Source organism: Globicephala melas, chromosome 4 (assembly GCF_963455315.2).
Source record: "Globicephala melas chromosome 4, mGloMel1.2, whole genome shotgun sequence".
NCBI classification, from domain to species: Eukaryota; Metazoa; Chordata; class Mammalia; order Artiodactyla; family Delphinidae; genus Globicephala; species Globicephala melas.
Genome location: NC_083317.1, coordinates 95,627,125 through 95,650,588, shown reverse-complemented (window position 1 = coordinate 95,650,588; position 23,464 = coordinate 95,627,125). Strand labels below are relative to the sequence as shown.

The 23,464-nt window shown below is 43.0% G+C and overlaps 1 protein-coding gene across 1 annotated transcript in view; it reads right to left on the bottom strand.

Annotated features, from left to right (window-relative positions):
* SLC7A14 (solute carrier family 7 member 14) overlaps nucleotides 1-23,464 on the bottom strand; it is a 125,010-nt gene that overhangs the window by 30,008 nt on the left and 71,538 nt on the right. Inside the window, exons 3-6 of the mRNA XM_030863744.2 lie at nucleotides 15,487-15,723; nucleotides 13,653-13,870; nucleotides 4,888-5,034; nucleotides 2,159-2,367 (exon numbers count right to left, since the gene is read on the bottom strand). Coding sequence (XP_030719604.1) covers nucleotides 2,159-2,367; nucleotides 4,888-5,034; nucleotides 13,653-13,870; nucleotides 15,487-15,723 — 811 coding nt within the window. The remainder of the gene's footprint in view (nucleotides 1-2,158; nucleotides 2,368-4,887; nucleotides 5,035-13,652; nucleotides 13,871-15,486; nucleotides 15,724-23,464) is intronic.

The following is a 23,464-nucleotide window of genomic DNA, read 5'->3' as shown; positions in this document are numbered from 1 at the left end:
CGGTGAGCTACACGTGGGGATTGATTCAGCATGGTTTAACACCTCCTGGTCCTGTTTCTCCAGCTTACTTCTGGATTCACTGCTTTAAATACAGCTGCTATTCCCTACCCCAGGATTTGGTTCCCGGAGTAGAATTTAAACAGAATTTACTTTAATTCCTTGAGTTTGAGCCGAACTTCTCTATTAAAGTTCCTACTTCATTATGTGATGTGATGGGTTGATTGAATCTAGGGGATTCTCAGAAATCCAAATTGAAGCATAGGCTTTGCTATGAAGAAGGGATACTTGGCAAAGTCATACATCTGCTTGGGGGTCCTCTACACCTGTGTTACCCGAAGTGTGGTCCATGGATCAACAGCATCAGCATCACCTTGGAACTCGTTAGAAATATGTATTCTGAGGTTTTACCTGAGACCTACCATGTCAGACTCTCTGGGAGTGGGGCCCAACAAAGTCTACACTTTAAAAAACCTCCAGAGGATTCGGATTTATGCCAGAGCTTGAGAAGCACTTGCTGTACAACAGAAGTACAGGGATTTGGTTGGCAAAGTAGTACAGTCGTTGAGAACATGTGCTCCTGGATGAAACCTAAATCCGGCCACTTACTAACTGGAGAAGATAGAGAAGACCAACAAGGGTGACTGAGTGGCACCCTTCTTTAGCAGTTCCTGGAGGCTTAGGTAGGTTCCCGCCCTCCTCCTCTCTCATTCTGGCACTCCCTGCTCCCTCCTCTTCCATTCCTCCCTTATTTCCATGTTTCAGTCCATGAAACAGGAATATAAACTGTGCTCGGAGCCCCAGCATCTTTCCTCTCGGTTTTCTTTGACAGCTGAAAAACGTTTTGGGTGTGTGAAGTTGTCACACCTCCACTATGGTCAGCCTTTTCTTTTTTTTTAACATCTTTTTTTACATCTTTATTGGAGCATAATTGCTTTACAATGGTGTGTTAGTTTCTGCTTTAAAACAAAGTGAATCAGTTATACATATACATATATCCCCATATCAACTCCCTCTTGCGGCTCCCTCCCTCCCACCCTACCTATCCCACCGCTCTAGGTGGTCACAAAGCACGGAGCTGATCTCCCTGTGCTATGCGGCTGCGGGGAGGGGAAGGGTAAGCTGGGACGAAGTGAGAGAGTGGCATGGACATAATGTACACTACCAAATATAAAATAGGTAGCTAGTCAGCATTTTCTTGATCTTTCCAGCTCCCCCAAGGTCACAGCTCGGTGGTGACCTCAGGGGGTATGCGGAGGAAAGGGTGCAGAATGTGACAGCCGATGGCAGAGATAAAGTCCCTGAGCTGGATCCCTCTGCACTCCTGAGAGCTCCTTGGAGGTTTACTCCTTGTTTTGTGCGCTTGAAGAATGCCTTCCCTGCAAGCTCTTCACACAGTAGACACTAGGAACCAAGAGATGGGGCCACATCCCCTTTGTACCATCGGCAGATAGGCTACTTCATAGCCAGCTTAGGGGGCTGGAAGTGTCAGTGTACTGGTGTGGTTAAAAGTCTGGTTGTCGGGATCAGACAGTCCTGGGTTCAAATCCTGACCCCGCCACCCAGCAGCTGGGGGATTTGGGGCAAGTTTTTTTTTTTAACCTCTCTGAGTATATTCATCTAGTATACTCTTCTGTAAAACAGAGTTATTGTGCTGACTAAATGGGATACCATATACCTGGTATACACAAATGTTCAATAAATGGTAGCGATTGTTGCTACTGTTATTAGGCTCTGTTCAGAGGGTCTTATCCTCTCTTTGATTGTAACTGTGAACTTTTTCAGCTTCAGAGAGGGCAGTCATCAGGCCTCAATCTGAGGGCAAGCCTCAGATGCCCCTGGGATGGGTTCTTCCTTCTGGAGGCCACCCAGTGTAGCATTTTGGCACTCATCGTCTTTATACAATGTCAAATAAGAGGGGAGGGGGCCATTGGGGGGACATATTAGTTTGTTGCTAGATTGAGGGACCCAGAGTCAAACGGAGGGGCTGTTTTAGGACCTAAACTAATATCACTCAAACCCTTTGCCAAGATATATGACAAGTTCCATTGTCTATGTGACAGGCACTCACATCAGAATTACAGTCAGGCTGACAGTGGGTGACAGTCTCCCTGGGCAGGCCTGGAAGAATAGAATAAATGCCACCGAGCATAGCCCTTACCTGAAAAGGAGCCCATCGCCAGCCATGGCATAAATGATCCTCGGCATTGGGAAGAGGGAGCCCAGCAAGCTGACTGTCAGTCCTGCAACCGACCCGATGGCCACTATGAATTTTGCAGCATAGAACCCACGAGCCACAAACATCTCCATGAGCGGGGATTCCGTGTCAATCGTGTAATATGGCACCATCAGAGTTAAGATCATGCTCACCTGTTAAAACAAGAGGAAACATGGCTGGGGGTAGAGGGGTCTGTCTGAAGCATGGATGGAGGTCCCATAGGAGAGGAAAGAGGCCTGGTCCTGCATGGGAGCTGGGGTCTGCCACTTCGTGGCACGTGCCTTTACTGTAGACCAGTTATTTGGCCTTTGGAACGCTCGGTCTCAGTATTTTCTCCCCACGTGTGAATTTAGTGGACTAGACCAAATCATTTGTAATATCTCTCTGTGATCCTTTTGTATCTGAGGGATAAGTCTGCAGGTATTTCAGCTCCATGAGAGCAGAGCTACACTGATAGTTCAATGAAGGGCAGATATTATCCGATGGAAGGAGCTGCAGCCTAAGGCACTAGAGCCAGGGCCTGGCAGTGACCATGAGCACCCTGCCCACATGGACAAGAGTCTCATTTCTTTTATACTTTCAGGGTCCTACAGGATCTTAACTGTACTAGATCTTACCCTAAAGACCAGAGATCAAAACTCTAAAGATAAATACGTAGGAGATCCACAACCGATTAACTGACGGGACTCATGTTTCCATTTCCTCTCTGTAGCTCAGTCCCAGGAACCAGGCAGGCCAAGAAGTAAATTATGGCATCAGGATGGAATCCAGTACTACTGTGGGCTATAAGACCACTAAGGCTATTTCTCCTCACATGTCATAGATCTGCTGTAACATCCCTCCCGTCATAATTGGCCCCAGGTGATGGAGCCGCCAGTCCTAAGACCAGGTGCCCCCTGGCCTGTGAAGGCCAATCCTGGCATCAGTGAGGGAGTCCAGAGCCTGAAAAGGAGAGAGTGGTTCATTTCTAGATCACCTCTTTGCCTGTTTCTCAGGAGCCAGGATCCTCCAGTGAAGCCATGCGCCACTAGGGAGGACAGCAGGATGAATGACCACAGCCCAGCAATTTGACTTTTTCCTGGTGGTAGAATGGGTGCCTGCTGACCAACACAAGACCAAACAACCCCTGAGGCATGGTTAGGGCCCACGTATTCTAAAAGGGAATCTTTCCCAGCAACATCGGGGTAGACCTGAGGAGAGAGGGATAGATTCTTACAGCAACTCTCAGAGTGTGTCCTGCCCACATTAGATTAGGATAGGCAAAAGTTGGTAGATGCGTAGACATATTCTGTAGTCTGTAAAGCACTCTTCTAAGGAAGGAGCTGTGATTATTAACTTTATTGCGTGTGCTACAACGGTTGACTACTGGAAGAGGGGAGGTATGAGGGAGCGGGAATGCAGAGCAGAGTGTCTCTGCTGCTACCCCTGCCTGCTTCCCCCACCCCCAGCTGCTCCTGAACATTCTGTCTGCAGGGCTAATCAGAGTTGGATAAGATGAAGCCAGTTGCATGTGTGTGCATGGGGCGGGGGGGGGGGGGTGATAACTGACCTATCCATAAAGGTTTGGGTGGGCAAACCACATCCAGTGCTGCTCTCATGTTTTCCTTTGGCTTCCAGGACAGTCCTGTTTTGCAGCTTGCCTTAATGATCCCTTGGCCTGGTTTCTTCAGGTTGTTGCTAAAGGTGTCTTTCCGGTTTTTTTGGTAGGGGTTGTGAAGAGGTTCTTGTCGCATGCCGTGGCAGCAGGAGCAGCAGGGCTGACGCGTGCACCCCGGCTGCTGGCTCCTTCTATGATAATTGTGGTGGCTGAAGTGAGTTGGACCTCCAGGACTTGGGGGGATTTGTGTAACCACACATCTGTAGGCTTACCAGCTGGTCCTCTCCACTGCCAGGGGCTGAGGGGGATGTTGCATGTGGCTGAACTATTTCTGTGATAGAAATTCTGGGATGGGAGCTGAGAGATGACACATCAGAAGTGTGAGGAGTGTCTGAGGGACGTGATCCTCAGGAGACAGCCTGAAGGCTTCATTCTAAGGACTTCCCTTGGCAGGGAAACCTGAAGAGGCAAACTTGAGCCAGTGTAAAAAGAGGGAGCAACTGGCAGAAAGAAATTACCTCTCCTCCCACTCTGCACCCCCCAACCCACCAGATTTAAGGGAGAAGCATTTCTAGAGGATGATGAGTTCTCTTTCCCCACCCTGGGAGAGCCTTGTCTCTTTGCTGCCGGGAAGCTCCCAGAAGACAGAAGGGCATTGAGGAGGGAGCGCAGAGGCCCACAGTGCCTCTGCTTGCACACCCACCCGTTACTGCCAGCCTGTGATCTGAGCTCCTTGGACGGCAGCCCACTCCCTGCACACTGTCCCGTGGGCAGCAGCGGACACCAAGAGCCTGTGCATAGGACGGAGCAGGGATGGGGGCCATGGCTGAAGTGAGGACCTGGGGCTTCTCGCGTCTCCAGTTTGGAGCCCTGATTTTCTCCTTGTCATTGGTGGGTGGGGTGAGCTTGAGCCAGTGTAAAAAGAGGGAGCAACATGAAACATATGTGTACAAACACCTAGAAGGCACAAGTAAAGGATTACTTCCTGACAGAAGGACACCCAGTCCCAGAGCCACATTTTAAGGTCAAATATGAAAAGGCCATGAGGAGGGTCACATAAGCATTTGGTACTTACGGATACATATGCTGTCAGGCAGATGACCAGGGAGGCAGTGATAGCATAAGGGATGGATGTGTTGGGATTCTTGGCTTCCTCTCCAGTGGTGGCGATGATGTCAAAGCCAATGAACGCATAGAAACATGTGGCTGCTCCTTGCAGCACCTGTAGGGATGAAGACATTTATCAGACTCAAAGTGTCAGGGCAGCACCAGGGCCTGACGTGGTCCCCAGAATTGCCTGGTGCCCGGCAACCAGTACTGAGTGGTAGAAGGAGTAACGTGGTAGAACTTGTGCTCAACGCTTGAGTTCTGATCTCTACTTTCTAGCTGTGTGACACTGGGAAATTCCCCCATGTGTAAAATGAAGATAAGAAGGATTATATCCAAATAAAAACGAGGTCATTCAACACATTCAAATAATTTTTGGGAGTAAGTGGGGTTACAAATAAATCAGTAAGTTGGCTATCCCTGTGTCTTGGGGAACTCATTAACTTCTTTGTGCTCTGTTTTCGTTCAGTGGCTCTCAATCACAACCAGGGTCCGTATGACTGCCCTTGGGAGATGTTTGGAAATGTAGGGAGGTACTTGTGACCGACACAGAGACATGGGGTGGGCGCTTCTGGCATTTAGTGTAGGGGCGCAGATGCTTTTGCACAAATTGTCCTGCGCAGATTACCATTAGTGACCCTGGCAGATCATTTCCAGGGCATCGTCCGGATGTGAAACGATATAAAAGATTTTCAGATCTTCAAATCGTGTAGTGTCTTTCATGGGAAGACAGGTAGAGACAGTTTGATTTTACTGTTCCTTTTGGGGGCTTGAGTGGCCTTGTTGGGCTACAAGCCAGGGGCAGGAGGAGGAGTGAGGCAGTGTGAAGCTGAGGAGGTGGTACCCAGTGACATCTGCTGGATGCCTGTCTGACAGGGGCCTGTGTGATCCCAAGGGTGGCTGTGACTTGATGAGTCAAGCAGTGAAAATCTTCCACTGAGGAGTGTGTGACTTTCTTCCAAAGAACCTATCGAAGTTTAAATTATGTTTTCCCACCTTAGCATTCTCATTATCAGCTGAAAGTAAGAAATGTGCCTCTTTGAATGCTTGGGGGTGTCCCATTTGGGGAAGATGAAAGAGATTTTTCTGGGCTTTTGTGTATGGGGTGAGGGCATTTGGCAACCTGCAAGCTCTAGCCAGGGGGCCAGGAGTGAGGCTCATTGTGGACTGACCATTTTTTCCTTTTCTCCATATTCGGTTTATAAATGATGAAATTCTAAACACGTGCCAAGCAGACACCTGTCCCTAAATTTTCACTCTTACCTTTCCTACTGACTTCTCAATAGGTAAAAGACAAAATACTGAGACCTGGAACCCACAAGGAACATCACAAAATAGAAGATTGTCTCAAACTTTCAAAAGCAACCTTTGCTCATCTGTAAAATGAGTTGGTCTCTTCTACAGTCTCTCCTGTCAGGACTTTAATGCTTCAGTTCTCTAACTGGAAGTTCTTATTCTGGGGTCCATGCAATTCGCATGGGGGAGGGTCTGAGAATTTTTCAGAGAAAAAAATACATCTTTCTTTTCACTACCCTTCAACTGAATGTTATCATTTCTTTCAATTATGAGTGTAGGTGACTAACAGTACCTGTCACTTTGTCACCAATAGCAATCAGCTATTTTCCCATCGTATTAGTTGTTGCAGAGATCTTGAAATACCACTTGTGCTCATTGTGACTTCCAATTTATGTCAGTTATTAGACATAGATATTAATATTTAAAGCACTGATAACAAAGCACATCGTTATATCACAATTTAAAAATATTTTTATAACTATATTTCAATATACAATTGACCCTTGAACAACATGGGGGTTAGGGGTGCCAACCACAGCACAGCTGAAAATTTGAGTATAACTTATACTGGGCCTCTGTATCTGTGGTTCCCCCATGTACTCGGTTCCTTCATATCTGTGGTTCTGTATCTGCAGATTCAACCAACCACTGACCAGTGTAGTACTGTAGTATTTACTTCTGAAAAAAAATCCACCTAAGTGGAACCGCTTGGTTCAAACTCGTGTTGTTCATAGGTTAACTGTAATTGATTTCTTTCGAACTCCTATGTAATTAGGTTATTCATTTATAAACACAATTTATACATAGTATAAACATAATTCAAAAGGGGTCCATCGGCTTCACCAGACTGCCAAGGAGTCCACTGCACACAAAAAAATCTAAGAACTCCTGATCTATTCTAATAGAAAGAACTTCTCAAACAAGCAGTTGTCACCAGAGGGGTACTTTCTGGGAGAGGAGATAACTCCCAATTTCACACCAGCGAAGTCCTCCATTAGAGGACGTGGAAAGTGTCTTTGGCATCCAGACAAGAAGGTCAAACAGATCTCACCTCATCGTACGTGGAGGTTCACAGGTTTGGAAAAGTGCTTGTTTTCATTTGTCTAAAAAATGTCTCTGGTGTTCAGGGATGAATGATTACTGGGACTGTAGGCTCGCTAAGCTGCTCCAATCAAGGAAAGCCTTGCTTTAAGACAGCTTCCAGAAAACAATCCTGTCTTCTCTTCCTTTAACATCTTTCTTCCCGTACACACACACACAGACACACACACGCACACACACGCACACACACACACACACACACACACACACCCCTCTTGTAAATCATACAGTGACCTTCTCTGACAATCAGTCTAAAGATGCATTGCTCCCGATTAGGATGTCCCACGGCTACGGTGCCATGCCCACTTGTTGTGATCAGTGCTGGATGGAAAGGTCATAGATACTGCAAGAGCTCCCTGCTGAGGATAGGTGGGTAGGAAGGTCCTAAATAAGAACTATAGGGCCAATCTACCCTGGAAAAAGGTGAGAGGTCTGTAAACCATGCCATATGAAGATTAACTGAGGACCAGGGGATGTCTAACTGAAAAAGAAGACTCAGTGGAAGATACCTCCAGACAGAATTGGAGGGACACCTTCCAATTTTGAAGGCTTCAGAGGGAATCACAGAGCCATGCAAATGGGTGGCATAGGACTTGGTTAGGAGTGCAGATTCTGTAGACTGTCAGACCTAGGTTGGTTCTGCCAGGTACTAGCTTGGTGACCTAGAACAAGTTCCTAACCCCTTGGGGTCTCATTTTCTTTATCGCTTAAATGGAAATAAAAATTGTGTTTAGCTCGTTGGATTGTTGCAGAGATTAAATGAGATAATACAGTCAACCACAGTCATAGAATACAATAGGTACTTAATAAATATTCCTCTTATCAGTAGTATTTTTATTACTTTTATAAGTTTTTCTAGAACAGATGAAACCAAGGGCACAAATTCCTCCTCCTCTTCCTCGTCCTCCTTATTTTTTCTTTTAGAACTTGACACATTTTATTAACTGTTCCCAAGAACCAGGAACTGTGCTTGGTGATGTGGATGCAGTTATGTGCAAAAAGCACTCTGAGCTTGACTTCCTGGGGCTTGGAGTCTAGAGGACGCTGCACGACCCGAAATGCTACCTTGACTGTGGTAACAAACTGAACAAGATTAATAAATATCTATATTGTTTGTAAAACACGGATGCTACTATTTCCCAGATGAATGAAAGAATGGATGGCAATTACTGATAATGATTAGATACCAGAAAATTAACTATGATCAAGTTGGGAAGAGAGAGAATAAGTTTGCAAAGAGAATATCTGTTAGCCTGAACTTGCATGTGTAGAACTAGAAAGAAATTATGGTTGAAGAAAGACTAAACAGATCAAAGGTAGGACATCTGGAGGTTCTACTGCGATAGGCAGGACACGGAATTTAACTCAGATGGTTCAAATGAATGATTTCAGTGAAGGCACTCTAGGGGTCAGGGCTGGGAAGAAGTGAGGAAGAAATACCCTGGCCTTGTTCTCTTCTCACCTTCTGATCTGATGATACCTCCCATTGGCTAAACCCAACAGGAAGCAACCAGCAGGGGGTCTTCTGGAGCACAGAACAGAGCATGAGGGGTAGAGAATGGATCTGGGGACTGTGGGCAAATAGGGAAAAATCAGCGCACCTGCCAAGATCAAACAGACTCTGGCCTAACAAGATATAGATTAAATAAAGCAGATTATGTAAGAAAAGATAACACAATTAGCAAATAGGGTCACCTTTTTACCTGAGTTAGTTTGAATAAGTTCTTCTTCCTTGTAAGCAAATAATTTCTGGTAAATACAAAAGAACCACGAAATGAAACTGTGTATGGGTGTGTCTCTACCCAAATACCCACTAAAAATGCTTTCCACTTCACTCTACCCAGATCTCAGATCCGGCCTCTGGTATTTACGATTAGGATACACTTCCATGCATGAAAGAATGTGTGTGGTACCTAGGGATGAGCATCTGTGAATTAAATTGGTGGGTGAAGTGTGTGTGTGTGTGTGTTTCTGGGTTCATCTGTACTTTATCCTAACTTTCCTTTAATGTTTTATATAAATAAAAAAAACCAATATTGATTTTTATTTGATGACATTAATGGAAATTGTCTTCCAAAGTCCACCTGGTGTAGCTGCTCAGCCAGGCGATCCAGATGGCTCCTTCCCTCTACAGAGGTTTGTGGGGAAACAGCACGTCCCTCAGTTGCTGGCGGGCCGCTGCTTAATTAGTTGACAAAAGAATGTCATTGCTGGCCTGCTACTGAGCGTCTGGGATCCCTAAACGCTGGCCCTCGTGCCTTGCTGATATTTGAGAGGCATTAGGATGCGGCAGCTCTCTGTATTCTGCCTTGGCGTGTCTGCCAGATGTGCCTAGGAGATAATTAGGCACATTTTTATAATTCACTCTCAAGGTCACAAGACAAAACTCCAACTTTAACAGCATTTCCTTCCACCCTCATGCTCCAGATCTATTAGCAGCCTGTCCACAGCGACAGTGGAATGTGCTAATACGTTCCAACAAGTGGATTCAGATGTGGAGACATGGGAAACAAGGTTTTCCTTTGTTTGGAGGCTGTCAGCATTCCCCACAAATACTTGCTCTGAACCATTTTCCTGGGAGCTATTTGTGCTGGTAGAGTGTCTTATTTGGTTAAAGAGAAACCATAAGATAGCATCGAGAACAAATAACATATAGCGAATACGCATCCAACAATGTTCAAGAGCTGAGGAATTGCAGATGGAAGCAGGGGTTCAGCTGAGGGCCAGCAGTTACTTGATATAGGGAAAAAAAGTGTTTGTTGTTCTTAAGCTCTTCAAGACCAAAGAAGCATTTGACCCAGAACCTGTAAGTGAGTAAACCATTCCTTATGCTATTTTCTTTGGAAGGAAGTGGTTGGAGCAGGGAAAGAGTAGGCTTCTGAGGGGTCTATGGCCAGAGGATGGATTGCTCTTTAACTCTTTCAGAGTCCTTGAAAATTGTTTCAAGTCATGTAATGGTATCCTTATAAACCACTCTGTCCACAGTGGTTTCCTCCATCCCGTCCTACCTAAAAGGATTGAAGAAGAAAGTGGACTGGAACTCTGCACTAGTTCCTTTGTCGCGGTGGGTCAGAATTTCCTTAAGGAGTGAAGAAGTTCATGAAGCTGCCAAGTAGGCAACTCGATTTTGTTGACAATTGTCAGATGACAGTAGGGAGTGTGTTTATTCACTTGGTGGATGACATTCTCATGAGAAGGTGTCAGATCTTAAAAAATAGCCTCCATATTCAGACTGGCCTTGCTGGACTGGAAAAGCAACCTGAAACCAAAGTCAAGAAAGAACAGGTCTAGGCAGTCGGCTGTGGAGGAAATGTACAACGCAGAAATCCAAGGCCAGGCAGACAGCAGAGAGGATGAGTCAGCATCATCTTCACACTGGGCTGTCCTTTGTGCTCAGATGATGTTTTTAGGCACAGCCACTAGGACATACATTTGAATTTCTTGCAGGGAATATGGATTTGCAGTGAAAAATCCAAAATCCCAGCCAAGCTTTTTTGGTGACCAATGACAAGCCTACTACAGGTAGACGTTTGGGTTGGAGTGAGGTCAGTGGCCAAAGGTGCCAAAAAGGACAGTTGGTTTGATGCGTGCAAACCTGGGCGTAATGGAGTAAATAAGGGCTTTGGCTCATCTAGGACTGGGATTGAATTTCAGCTCTATAACAGTCTAGATCTGTGATCTTAACTTTTCTAAACTTCAGTTATTTTGATGTAAACGTGGAGATCATTGTACTTATCTTGCAAGGCTGTGGTGAAGATTAAACGAAAAGTGTGTATGAAAGAGTATGTCATAAGGAAAAAATGGTTAGGGATGGCATCCTTCCTTTCTTTTTTATGCCTTGATTTCCGATTTTCTTTTCTTGCTGTAGAAGCTAGTGAGACCTGGGATTGGGTAAATGGGAAGCCCCTAAGCCTAGCTTGCTTAGCTCCTTCCGTGATGAGGCAGCTCCTGACTGAGGAAGGATGTGGAGCCCCTGAGCAGGGAGAGGAGATGCCCCCAAAGAGAATAAAGACCCCAGAACAAAGCACAAAAGGAAGAGCTAAAAGACTGGTTCATCTTCTTCAGCATGGGCAAAGGGTATTTACACAGAAGATATTGACTATTTCCAGTCTTCACATGGGGCCTAGACTACAGTGTGTGCCGTTTAGATAAGTTCTTAGGGAGATTTTGAAAATTAAACATGATCTGAGTAATTAAGAAGAGTTTTCAAATTGCTTTGATATGATGTCTTAGTAAAAATGCACATTTGGCCTGGGCCGGCTTAACTATACCCCCATCTTAATGCTCCTTCTAGCTCCAAGACCCCAAGACTTTGTGAAGGCTTAAAGAAAATGAAAATGTGACATGTCAGATTAATTACATTCTTACTTTTTTTTAAAAGACGGCTCAGAAGGGAGGGGTCATCATACATAAGGCACTCAGTGTAGTGGAAGGGACTTTGGAGCCACACACCTGGGTGGGAATTTCAGTCCTGGCACCGACTAGCTAAATGACTTTAGGCAAGTTACCCAGCTTCTCTGAGCCTTGAATTCTCTATTTGTAAGTTGGGGATAGCAGCACCTGCTTTAAAGTTTTGTTTTAAGAGTGAGATAATATAGAGCAGAATGCTGGGCACCCAGCAGGTAGTGGGTAAATTCTAACTCCATCCTCCTGTCATGATCGCTGTTGCTAACCACACAATGTGCACATAAAAACATCTAAGATTTTATTCTTTTTTTGCAAACATTTGGTTGTCATTAGTTTTACCACTTGATAGATGAGAAAACCTGAAAGCACAGAAGTTAACTGTTGGCCGAAGTCTTGTAGTAGGTCCATGACCCAGTAATTTCTTACATTGTTAAGAAAATGGTGAGAACATTTTCATGTGCTATGATGAAAATGCAGTTGAGTTCTGGGAAAACATTCTTTCTTTTTCATTATTACAATTTGTTGTTTTCTTATTTGATAGGAAGGGAACGATTTGTATCATAAGAAAATATAGGCTTGGGAATCCAGAATGGGGTTAACAGTGTTTCTTTGTCTCTTCTTCTGGTTTTAACCAGTTTTAGGATTTATTCACTTCAAGAGGGAAGGATGAACTCTGCAGAATTCTTACTGATAAGCAGAAGACTAGAAATCTTGGCTTAAATTGCTTCCTTGCTTGTTTCTCTGCATTGAACAGCGTGGCATGGTTTAGAATACACAGAAGTTATTTTGAGTGTTCTCCAAGAGCTATTTCTGGCCCCTGGACCTCTTGGAGGAAAACCAGTGTAAGCAAAATCTACAAAAGCAAAACTGGTGGAATCCTGGACTTGCTTCTGTCACTGATTCTGGGTGGGTGTGCCTCTCCCAGCCTCAGTTTATTTACCTGTTAAGTGAGGGGATGGGACCAGGTGACCTCTGTGATCCCTTCTAACTCAAAATTCTCTGATTTATATTCTACTATTTGAAAAAAAGAAGAATGAGCTGGTGAATTTTACCAATAAATCCATAAAGTAAGCATTTTTAGTCGTGCTAGAGAAAGAATCCAGGTGCGACTTAGAACTAGTACTTCTCAGTATAAAGAATTTGCCACTCGGACCTTCCCATCTTTCTTTAGCATAAACCACACCATCAGGTCACAGGAATGAGATCTGAAAATGTGCTTTTGGTCCAGCGCACTCTCTTGTCAACCCACAGACCACACCAGGTGGGCTTCTCTGCTCTCAGACCCCAGCAGAACTCTCCACCTTGGGTCAAATGTTGGGATTAGATTTGAAAACTGTTCTTTTCTTTTTCCATACCCAGGCAACACTCATGCTTTCCTCACCTGCCCGCTCTCCCGGCCTCCTTTACTGCCTTGTGTATTTACGGACTGTCTGAATAGACTGTAGAGAGATTCTGTAGGACTGAGCTGTTCATGTACAGGCTATGGAGTCAGACAGTCCTGGCTTTGGGTCCTGACTTGGGCACTTACACTGTGTGCGTAATAGCAAGTCATTTGACCTCTCTGAGTGTGAGTTTTTTTCATCTGTAAGGCCAGAATGTAAATATCCTCCTTGCAAGGTTATTAGGAAGGTTAAATGAGATATTATATGCAGAGCATTTAGCGTAATATTAGGTATATTGCAAGTGACCAAAACTTCAAGTCTATTATTGTTTTCCACATAAAATAGGATCTCAAATGTTTGTGAAACAAATAAATAAAAAAGAACCTCTTCTTCAGAGCATTCCAATTAAATTCAGATAAAAGGTGATGAAAAGAGTGCCATGAAGGTTATGAGACAAGCAGCATTTTCTTGAAAGTATGTCTCAGACTGTCACAGGGTGGATGGCAGAGCGTGCAACAGGTACACTGGGATTTAGGAATGAACTCACCCCTGACCAGCCGTGGGGCAAGAACTGGCCCTCAGACCAGTATTTCCCATTGATGAAGAAGCAGCCTGCAATCATGATGAACACCCACACTGCCAGGTTCAGCACATTGAGTACGTTGTTGAAGCCCACAGAATTCTTCACCCCCAGTGCGACAATGATGGTGACGATGACTGCGATCACCAAAGCCAGAAGGTCCGGGTATGATTGTTTTCCTTTCCCTAGAGTGGAAAGACATGAGCTAATATTGTCCAGGGAGAAAAAATCCCAGGCCTACCCCGGTGCATCTGCACTCAGCTCAGAGAAAGGTGGTCAGTTTGTTATGGAGGGAGAAGGAACTGTGTGTGTGTGTGTGTGTGTGTGTGTGTGTGTGTTTGTGTGTGTGTGTTCACGTCCACTGTGGTCCACAGGTGTCTATTTGCAAATGGGAAGGTTTTGGTATATAGGTGAGGCGGCCTAATATCCTGGACCAAAAATTGGGACACATGATACGACAATTACAGCAGTGCTTATGGAACCATCGCATGAAACATCCAAAGTCAGGACTGTCCCAGGACATTCAGATGTATATATGGATCTGACATGTTATTTGAACTGTTTTATCTTCATTGTTGCTTAGTTTATAGTCCATAAATTTCTCTTTGTTAGCAAATTTAGAAATACGTGTCTTTGAAAATTATTGGAAGAAGGGTGTTCTTTCCATTTGAGTGAATGTGGTTGCGGAGAAGATGGCCGGGGAACATGCCCCGCCTTTTTTGGTCTTGTCTGTTGGCCAGTGGACTCCTGCCCTCTATAGAATGGAGACGGCACTGCCTCCGCAGTCACACTCCTGGATTTCAGCTGAACTCTTGCCTGTGACCAGCTGTGTGGCCTTGGGCAAGTGCCTCCTTTCTCCGGACCTCATCTGTAAAGTGAAAGGGCGGGCTACCTGATTTTGGAGGACACTTTCAGACCTAAGATTCTATGAAATCATTATACCGAGAAAATGTGGTCTTCATATTTTTTATCTTCTCATGGTATCTAGGTGCTCAGCATTTTGGTCAGTTCTTCTGAGATAGGGGCACCAAAGTCAAATGACTTGCATGCAGCCCCTGAATTAGTCCCTGGAAGTTCTGGGGCAAGACCCCAAAGCCTCCTCAACTACTGTTTAGCTTCCCTTGAATGTAAAGGGATAGTCAGACATCAGGATGGAAAGTGGGTGGTAAGTGAGGCTCAGAGCCTGAAGTGTCAAGGTGTTTGTTACATGAGCTTCTGATTATTTAGTATTCACTCATTTCGGTTACTCATCCATTCTGTTTCTTTTAGAAATATATTTTCTTATTTAAAAATTAATGCCTGCTTTTTTATGAAAAATTTTAAAAATGTTCTAAGGAAACCACTGGAGAAGTTCCTTATAGTTCTTTTTCCTGTATTAGTTTTATTTTTATATAGTTATTAACATGATGCACGTCCAGTTTGTATCCTTTGTCATACAGCATCGCATCAAAAACATACTCCATGCTATTACAGCAGTCTTCCTGGTCTTCCTTTTAATTGCTAGCTCTATAGTTTATAGATTACATAAACTAGCTGCCCTAGTTTATGTAATCACTGTAGAATGTTTAAGCTGTTTCTAATGTTTTGTTATTATAAATAAGGCTGTGATGAACATCTTTTCATATAAAGCTTTTATGGAAACTAGAATAATTTCCTTAGGATAGATTCAGAGGGGGAATTACTTGGCAAAAGATGTATTAAGGCCCTGGATACATTTTGCCAAATTGCATCCTGAAAGAGGAACCCATTTATTTGGCTCAGCAAGTTTGCATGTTGGGGTTAGAGTCTGTGGCAGTCTCACCCAGGCCGTTGAGGGTCCCCACGCTGTCCGCCATCCGGCGGCTGACCGTGTGGTTGGCCAGTGAGTCAAACATGCTGCTCAGAGCGCTGGCGCCGGCCGCGGTGCCAATCAGGTACTCCAGGATCAGGTTCCAGCCGATGAAAAACGCCACAAACTCCCCGACGGTGACATAGCTGTAGGTGTAGGCCGACCCAGTGGTCTTGGGGACGCGGACTCCAAACTCTGCATAGCAGACACCTGCATGGGACACACACATGGATGATGGATTTCAGAAGATGAGCTAAACTTCTGGTGGTTAACCATCTTGGGTAGAGAATACTGGAAATCTCTGGGACCTTAGAACAAATAGGCGAAGTTTTATATAAATGAATCAATTCAAAGTTCTAATGTGTTCCAGCTTCACTTCTGGAAAACTTTTTAACCTGAATGAATGCCAGAACTAATTCTAAGGAACTATTAGAAGCTGATCCTTTTCATTAGGAAAACTCCCGGTTATTGTATGTGTCTCTGTCATTGTTCCTTAGGTGTCAGGATATCCCGAGTGAACATGGATCTAACTCATTATGACCCCACAATTGATGGCAGCAGGGTTAGGTTATGCTAGCCTTCTTCTCTTTCATTTTTACCTGTTACAAAAGGTGTTCCTCATTTGAGAGTGATGCCTCAAGCGACCCTCGAAAATCCTGTACTATACTGGCGGGTGGGTGGGTGATAACAATGCAAATATAAATAACTGACTAGTTATTAACTAGGAAATTTAGTGCATACAAAAGATAATTTAATGAACACTTTTAGAGTGCCTACTGTGTGCTTGGGAAGGTGCCAAGTGCTGGGACTAAAAAAAGACAAGTAAGGCAGGGCCCTGCCTTCAAGGGGAGCTATACCAGGAAATCAGCTCACGTCGTAGGCTGTATAAGCTCAATAATCCAGAGACGTACAGGAACAAGGGGAGCAGAGATACATGTGCCTCAGCTGTTCTTGAGGTATACGGAGGAATTAACTGCACTCAGAAGGTGGAACATGAGGCAAAGACATGGTGGGGAGAGACAGTACGAAGCTTTGGGTGGAGTGGGATGTGCCTGGGGGGACTGGGAGGGTCCGAGGCTGGAGAGGCAAGCAGAAGTCATGTGTTTTCCAAAGTGGGTCAGGGCCGCCTTCCACCAGAGTCATCTGTTGAATTGTAGTTTCGGGAGATGGAGACCAGGAATCTGCATTTTAACAAGCTCCCCACTTACATTTGAGAAACACTGGTATATTGCCTCATTTTTTTGTTTTATAGAATTAGAGATCAAATTAGAAAGAGACAGGGAATACACCAAACTTCTGGAAGTTGGGAGAATATTCTACACTGTACTAGGAATTCTGGATTTGGGGCCAATGGGTGGGGTACCAAGTGGAAGGACAGACATAAGACAGCTTGGAGGAAACACACCAGGAATGGCATATAGGAGGAGGTAGAAGGGAACTCAAAGTAAACTTTACTTTCAGTCCCAAATTTGTTAAGAGCCAACCTTGAGGTTCTCTCATCACAAATCAGGGAAAAGTTGTTCACTCTTTTGTGACTAAAGAGAACAAGTTTCTTCTTTTTTTTTTTTTTTTTTTTGGCGGCACGCGGGCCTCTCACTGCTGTGGCCTCTCCCGTTGCAGAGCACAGGCTCCGGACGCGCAGGCTCAGCGGCCATGGCTTACGGGCCCAGCCGCTGCGTGGCATGTGGGATCTTCCCGGACCGGGGCACAAACCCATGTCCCCTGCATCGGCAGGCGGACTCTCAACCACTGCGCCACCAGGGAAGCCCTCTTCTCCTTTTGAAGGGAGTAAAATCAATGCAAGGAAGCAAAAAGAGAGATGTCAAAAACATGGACACAATGAATGATTAAATGTGATGCACTGTCTCTTTTCCTTCCACTCAGTGGCATCAGTGTCAGGGCGTCCATGTGGAAGGAGCACTGGACCAGCTGGGCTGCCCTCTTGTCTTGACTCTACCTTGGACCTGTGTACCCCTGTACGTTGTTTCCTTCCTTGTAAAGTAAAGGAATTAGGCTGGGATGCTGTCTTAAGTGTCTTTCTACTCTGACAATCTAAGATTCTATTGTTATATGGAATTTTGCTACAAAATATATTGAACATAATTTTCTTTTACATTAGTTACTGTATTGTCCTGTATTATGGAGATGCTCTCAAGGCTAGCAAAGCTGTTTGTCCCTACCTTGAATGGCCTAGGCTGCTACTTATTTTGAGTTTCTATGTCATCCCCCTTCCCTCCACTTTGTAAAATTGTTTTCATCCACTTCCTGGAGGTCAGACTGTCAGTTGTTTCTTCTTGTTGCGGTCACAAGGCTTACATGGAGCAGTCTGACCTCCTCCTATTCTAAATTGCTGCCTCCAACACCTGATGTTTAAATTGTTAGGGTGAGTCTAAAATTAAGAGGAAGTGGTGTCAGAAGGAAGGCCTGGGGAACTCTATAAGGAAAGTATAGAGTGTGTAAGTGCTGAGTGTGAGACCTGGTGATATTTTCTTGGATGCTTGGCGGACTTGTGTAACTTAAGTGTTCTTTTCTCCTGAAGGGAATTGAGTTTGCACATAGAGTAGGTTTCTTTTTAAGTGCAGTGTAAGGAAGGGCTTAGGAGGTAACTAAGTTATTCTCTGTAGTGCAGGATCCACATCTTTACCCAATAATTGTTTTTCTTATGTTTATTTATTTTTTTCTTATTAGTCATCCATTTTATACACATCAGTGTATACATGTCAATCCCAATCTCCCATTCAGCACACCCCCCCACCCCCCCACCCCCGCCACATTCCCCCCTTGGTGTCCATACGTTTGTTCTCTACATCTCTGTCTCTATTTCTGCCCTGCAAACCGGTTCATCTGTACCATTTTCTAGGTTCCACATATATGCGTTAATATACGATATTTATTTTTCTCTTTCTCACTTACTTCACTCTGTATGACAGTCTCTAGATCCATCCACATCTCTACAAATGACCCAATTTTGTTCCTTTTTATGGCTGAGTAATATTCCATTGTATATATGTAGCACATCTTCTTTATCCATTCGTCTGTCAATGGGCATTTAGGTTGCTTCCACAACCTGGCTATTGTAAATAGTGCTGCAATGAACATTGGGGTGCATATGTCTTTTTGAATTATGGTTTTCTCTGGGTATATGCCCAGTAGTGGGATTGCTGGGTCATATGGTAATTCTATTTTTAGTTCTTTAAGGAACCTCCATGCTGTTCTCCATAGTGGCTGTATCAATTTACATTCCCACCAACAGTGCAAGAGGGTTCCCTTTTCTCCACACCCTCTCCAGCATTTGTTGTTTGTAGATTTTCCGATGATGCCCATTCTAACTGGTGTGAGGTGATACCTCATTGTAGTTTTGATTTGCATTCCTCTAATAATTAGTGATGTTTAGCAGCTTTTCATGTGCCTCTTGGCCATCTGTATGTTTTCTTTGGAGACATGTCTGTTTAGGTCTTCTGCCCATTTTTGGATTGGGTTGTTTGCTTTTTTAATATTGAGCTGCATGAGCTGTTTATATATTTTGGAGATTAATTCTTTGTCCATTGATTTGTTTGCAAATATTTTCTCCCATTCTGAGGGTTGTCTTTTCGTCTTGTTTGCAGTTTCCTTTGCTTTGCAAAAGCTTTTAAATTTCATTAGGTCCCATTTGTTTATTTTTGTTTTTATTTCCATTACTCTAGGAGGTGGATCAAAAAATATCTTGCTGTGATTTATGTCAAAGGGTGTTCTTCCTATGTCTTCCTCTAATAGTTTTATAGTGCCCAGTCTTACATTTAGGTCTCTAATCCATTTTGAGTTTATTTTTGTGTATGGTGTTAGGGAGTGTTCTAATTTCATTCTTTTACATGTAGCCCTCCAGTTTTCCCAGCACAACTTATTGAAGAGACTGTCTTTTCTCCATTGTATATCCTTGCCTCCTTTGTCATAGATTAGTTGACCATAGGTGCATGGGTTTATCTCTGGGCTTTCTATCCTGTTCCATTGATCTATATTTCTGTTTTTGTGCCAGTACCATATTGTCTTGATTACTGTAGCTCTGTAGTATAGTCTGAAGTCAGGGAGTCTGATTCCTCCCGCTCCGTTTTTTTTCCCTCAAGACTGCTTTGGCTATTCGGGGTCTTTTGTGTCTCCATACAAATTTTAAGATTTTTTGTTCTAGTTCCATAAAAAATGCCATTGGTAATTTGATAGGGATTGCATTGACTCTGTAGATTGCTTTGGGTAGTATAGTCAGTTCACAATATTGATTCTTCCAATCCAAAAACATGGTATATCTCTCCATTTGTTGGTATCATCTTTAATTTCTTTTACCAGTGTCCTATAGTTTTCTGCATACAGGTCTTTTGTCTCCCTAGGTAGGTTTATTCCTAGGTATTTTATTTTGGTTTCAGTGGTAAATGGGAGTGTTTCCTTGATTTCTCTTTCTGAGTTTTCATTGTTAGTGTATAGGAATGCAAGTGATTTCTGTGCATTAATTTTGTATCCTGAAACTTTACCATATTCATTGATTAGCTCTAGTAGTTTTCTGGTGACATCTTTAGGATTCTCTATGTATAGTATCATGTGATCTGCAAACAGTGACAGTTTTACTTCTTCTTTTCCAATTTGTATTCCTTTTATTTCTTTTTCTTCTCTGATTGCTGTGGCTAGGACTTCCAAAACTATGTTGAATAACGGTGGTGAGAGTGAACAGCCTTGTCTTGTTCCTGATCTTAGAGGAAATGCTTTCAGTTTTTCACCATTGAGAATGATGTTTGCTGTGGGTTTGTTGTATATGGCCTTTATTATGTTGAAGTAGGTTCCTTCTATGCCCACTTTCTGGAGAGTGTTTATCATAAATCGGTGTTGAATTTTGTCAAAAGCTTTTTCTGCATCTATTGAGATGATCATATGGTTTTTATTCTTCAATTTGTTAATATGGTGTATCACATTGTTTGATTTGCGTATATTGAAGAATCCTTGCATCTCTGGGATAAATCCCACTTGATCATGGTGTATGATCCTTTTAATGTGTTGTTGGATTCTGTTTGATAGTAGTTTGTTGAGGATTTTTGCATCTATATTCATCAGTGATATTGGTCTGTAATTTTCTTTTTTTGTAGTATCTTTGTCTTGTTTTGGTATCAGGGTGATGGTGGCCTCATAGAATGAGTTTGGGAGTGTTCCTTCCGCCGCAATTTTTTGGAAGAGTTTGAGAAGGATGGGTGTTAGCTCTTCTCTAAATGTTTGATAGAATTCACCTGTGAAGCCATCTGGTCCTGGACTTTTGTTTGTTAGAAGATTTTCAATCACGGTTTCAATTTCATTACTTGTGATTGGTCTGTTCATATTTTCTGTTTCTTCCTGGTTCAGTCTTGGAAGGTTGTAGTTTTCTAAGAATTTGTCCATTTCTTCCAGGTTGTCCATTTTATTGGCATAGAGTTGCTTGTAGTAGTCTCTTAGGATGCTTTATATTTCTGTGGTGTCTGTTGTCACTTCTCCTTTTTCATTTCTGATTTTATTGATTTGAGTCCTCTCCCTCTTTTTCTTGACGAGTTTGGCTAATGGTTTATCAATTTTGTTTGTCTTCTCAAAGAACCAGCTTTTAGTTTTATTGTTCTTGCTATTGTTTTCTTTGTTTCTATTTCATTTATTTCTGCTGTGATCTTTATGATTTCTTTCCTTCTACTAACTTTGGGTTTTGTTTGTTCTTCTTTCTCTAGTTCCTTTAGGTGTAAGGTTAGATTGTTTATTTGAGATTTTTCTTGTTTCTTGAGGTAGACTTGTATAGCTATAAACTTCCCTCTTAGAACTGCTTTTGCTGCATGTCATAGGTTTTGGATCATCGTGTTTTCATTGTCATTTGTCTCTAGGTATTTTTTGATTTCTTCTCTGATTTCTTCAGTGATGTCTTGGTTATTTAGTAACGTGTTGTTTAGCCTCCACGTGCTTGCGTTTTTTACAGTTTTTTCCCTGTAATTGATTTCTAATCTCATAGCGTTTTGGTCAGAAAAGATGATTGATATGATTTCAATTTTCTTATATTTACTGTGGCTTGATTTGTGACCCAAGATGTGATCTGTTCTGGAGAATGTTCTGTGCGCACTTGAGAAGAAAGTGTAATCTGCTGTTTTGGATGGAATGTCCTATAAACAGCAATTAAACCTATCTGGTCTATTGTGTCATTTAAAGCTTGTGTTTCCTTATTAATTTTCTCTCTGGATGATTTCCATTGGTGTAAGTGAGGTGTTAAAGTCCCCCACTATTATTGTGTTACTGTCGATTTCCTCTTTTATAGCTGTTAGCAGTTGCCTTCTGTATTGAGGTGCTCCTATGTTGGATGCATATATATTTATAATTGTTATATCTTCTTCCTGGATTGATCCCTTGATCATTACGTTGTGTCCTTCCTTGTCTCTTGTAACATTCTTTATTTTAAAGTCTATTTTATTGGATAGGAGAATTGCTACTCCAGCTTTCTTTTGATTTCCATTTGCATGGAATATCTTTTTCCATCCCTTCACTTTCAGTCTGTATGTGTCCCTAGGTCTGAAATGGGTCTCTGTAGACAGCATATATATGGGTCTTGTTTTTGTATCCATCCAGCAAGCCTGTGTCTTTTGGTTGGAGCATTTAATCTCTTCACGTTTAAGGTAATTATCGATATGTATGTTCCTATTACCATTTTCTTAATTTGGGTTTTTTTTTTTTTGTAGGTCCTTTTCTTCTCTTGTGTTACCCACTTAGAGAAGTTCCTTTAGCATTTGTTGTAGAGCTGGTTTGGTGGTGCTGAATTCTCTTAGCTTTTGCTTGTCTGTAAAGCTTTTGATTTCTCCATCAAATCTGAATGAGATCCTTGCTGGATAGAGTAATCTTGGTTGTAGGTTCTTCCCTTTCATCACTTTAAGCATATCATGTCAATCTCTTCTGGTTTGTAGAGCTTCTGCTGAGAAATCAGCTGTTAACCTTATGGGAGTTCCCTTGTATGTTATTTGTCGTTTTTCCCTTGCTGCTTTCAATAATTTTTCTTTGTCTTTAATTTTTGCCAGTTTGATTACTATGTGTCTCGATATGTTTCTCTTTGGGTTTATCCTGTATGGGACTCTCTGCACTTCCTGGACTTGGGTGGCTATTTCCTTTCCCATGTTAGGGAAGTTTTTGACTATAATGTTTTCAAATATTTTCTCGGGTCCTTTCTCTCTCTCTTCTCCTTCTGGGACCCCTATAATGTGAATGTTGTTGTGTTTAATGTTGTCCCAGAGGTCTCTTAGGCTGTCTTCATTTCTTTTCATTCTTTTTTCTTTATTCTGTTCTGCAGCAGTGAATTCCACCATTCTGTCTTCCAGGTCACTTATCTGTTCTTCTGCCTGAGTTATTCTGCAGTTGATTCCTTCTAGTGTATTTTTCTTTTCAGTTATTGTATTGTTCATCTCTGTTTGTTTCTTCTTTAATTCTTCTAGATCTTTGTTAAAGAATTCTTGCATCTTCTCAATCTTTGCCTCCATTCTTTTTCCGAGGTCCTGGATCATCTTCACTATCATTATTCTGAATTCTTTTTCTGGAACGTTGCCTACTTCCATTTCATTTAGTTCTTTTTCTGGGGTTTTATCTTGTCCCTTCATCTGGTACATAGCCCTCTGCCTTTTCATTTTGTCTATCTTTCTGTGAATGTGATTTTTGTTCCACAGGCTACAGGATTGTAGTTCTTCTTGCTTCTGCTGTCTGCCCTCTGGTGGATGAGGCTATCTAAGAAGCTTGTGCAAGTTTCCTTGGGAGGGACTTGTGGTGGGTAGAGCTGGCTGTTGCTCTGGTGGGCAGAGCTCAGTAAAACTTTAATCCGCTTGTCTGCTGATCGGTGGGGCTGGGTTCCCTCCCTGTTGTTTGTTTGGCCTGAGGCGACCCAACACTGGAGCCTACCCGGGCTCTCTGGTGGGGCTAATGGCAGACTCTGGGAGGGCTCATGGCAAGC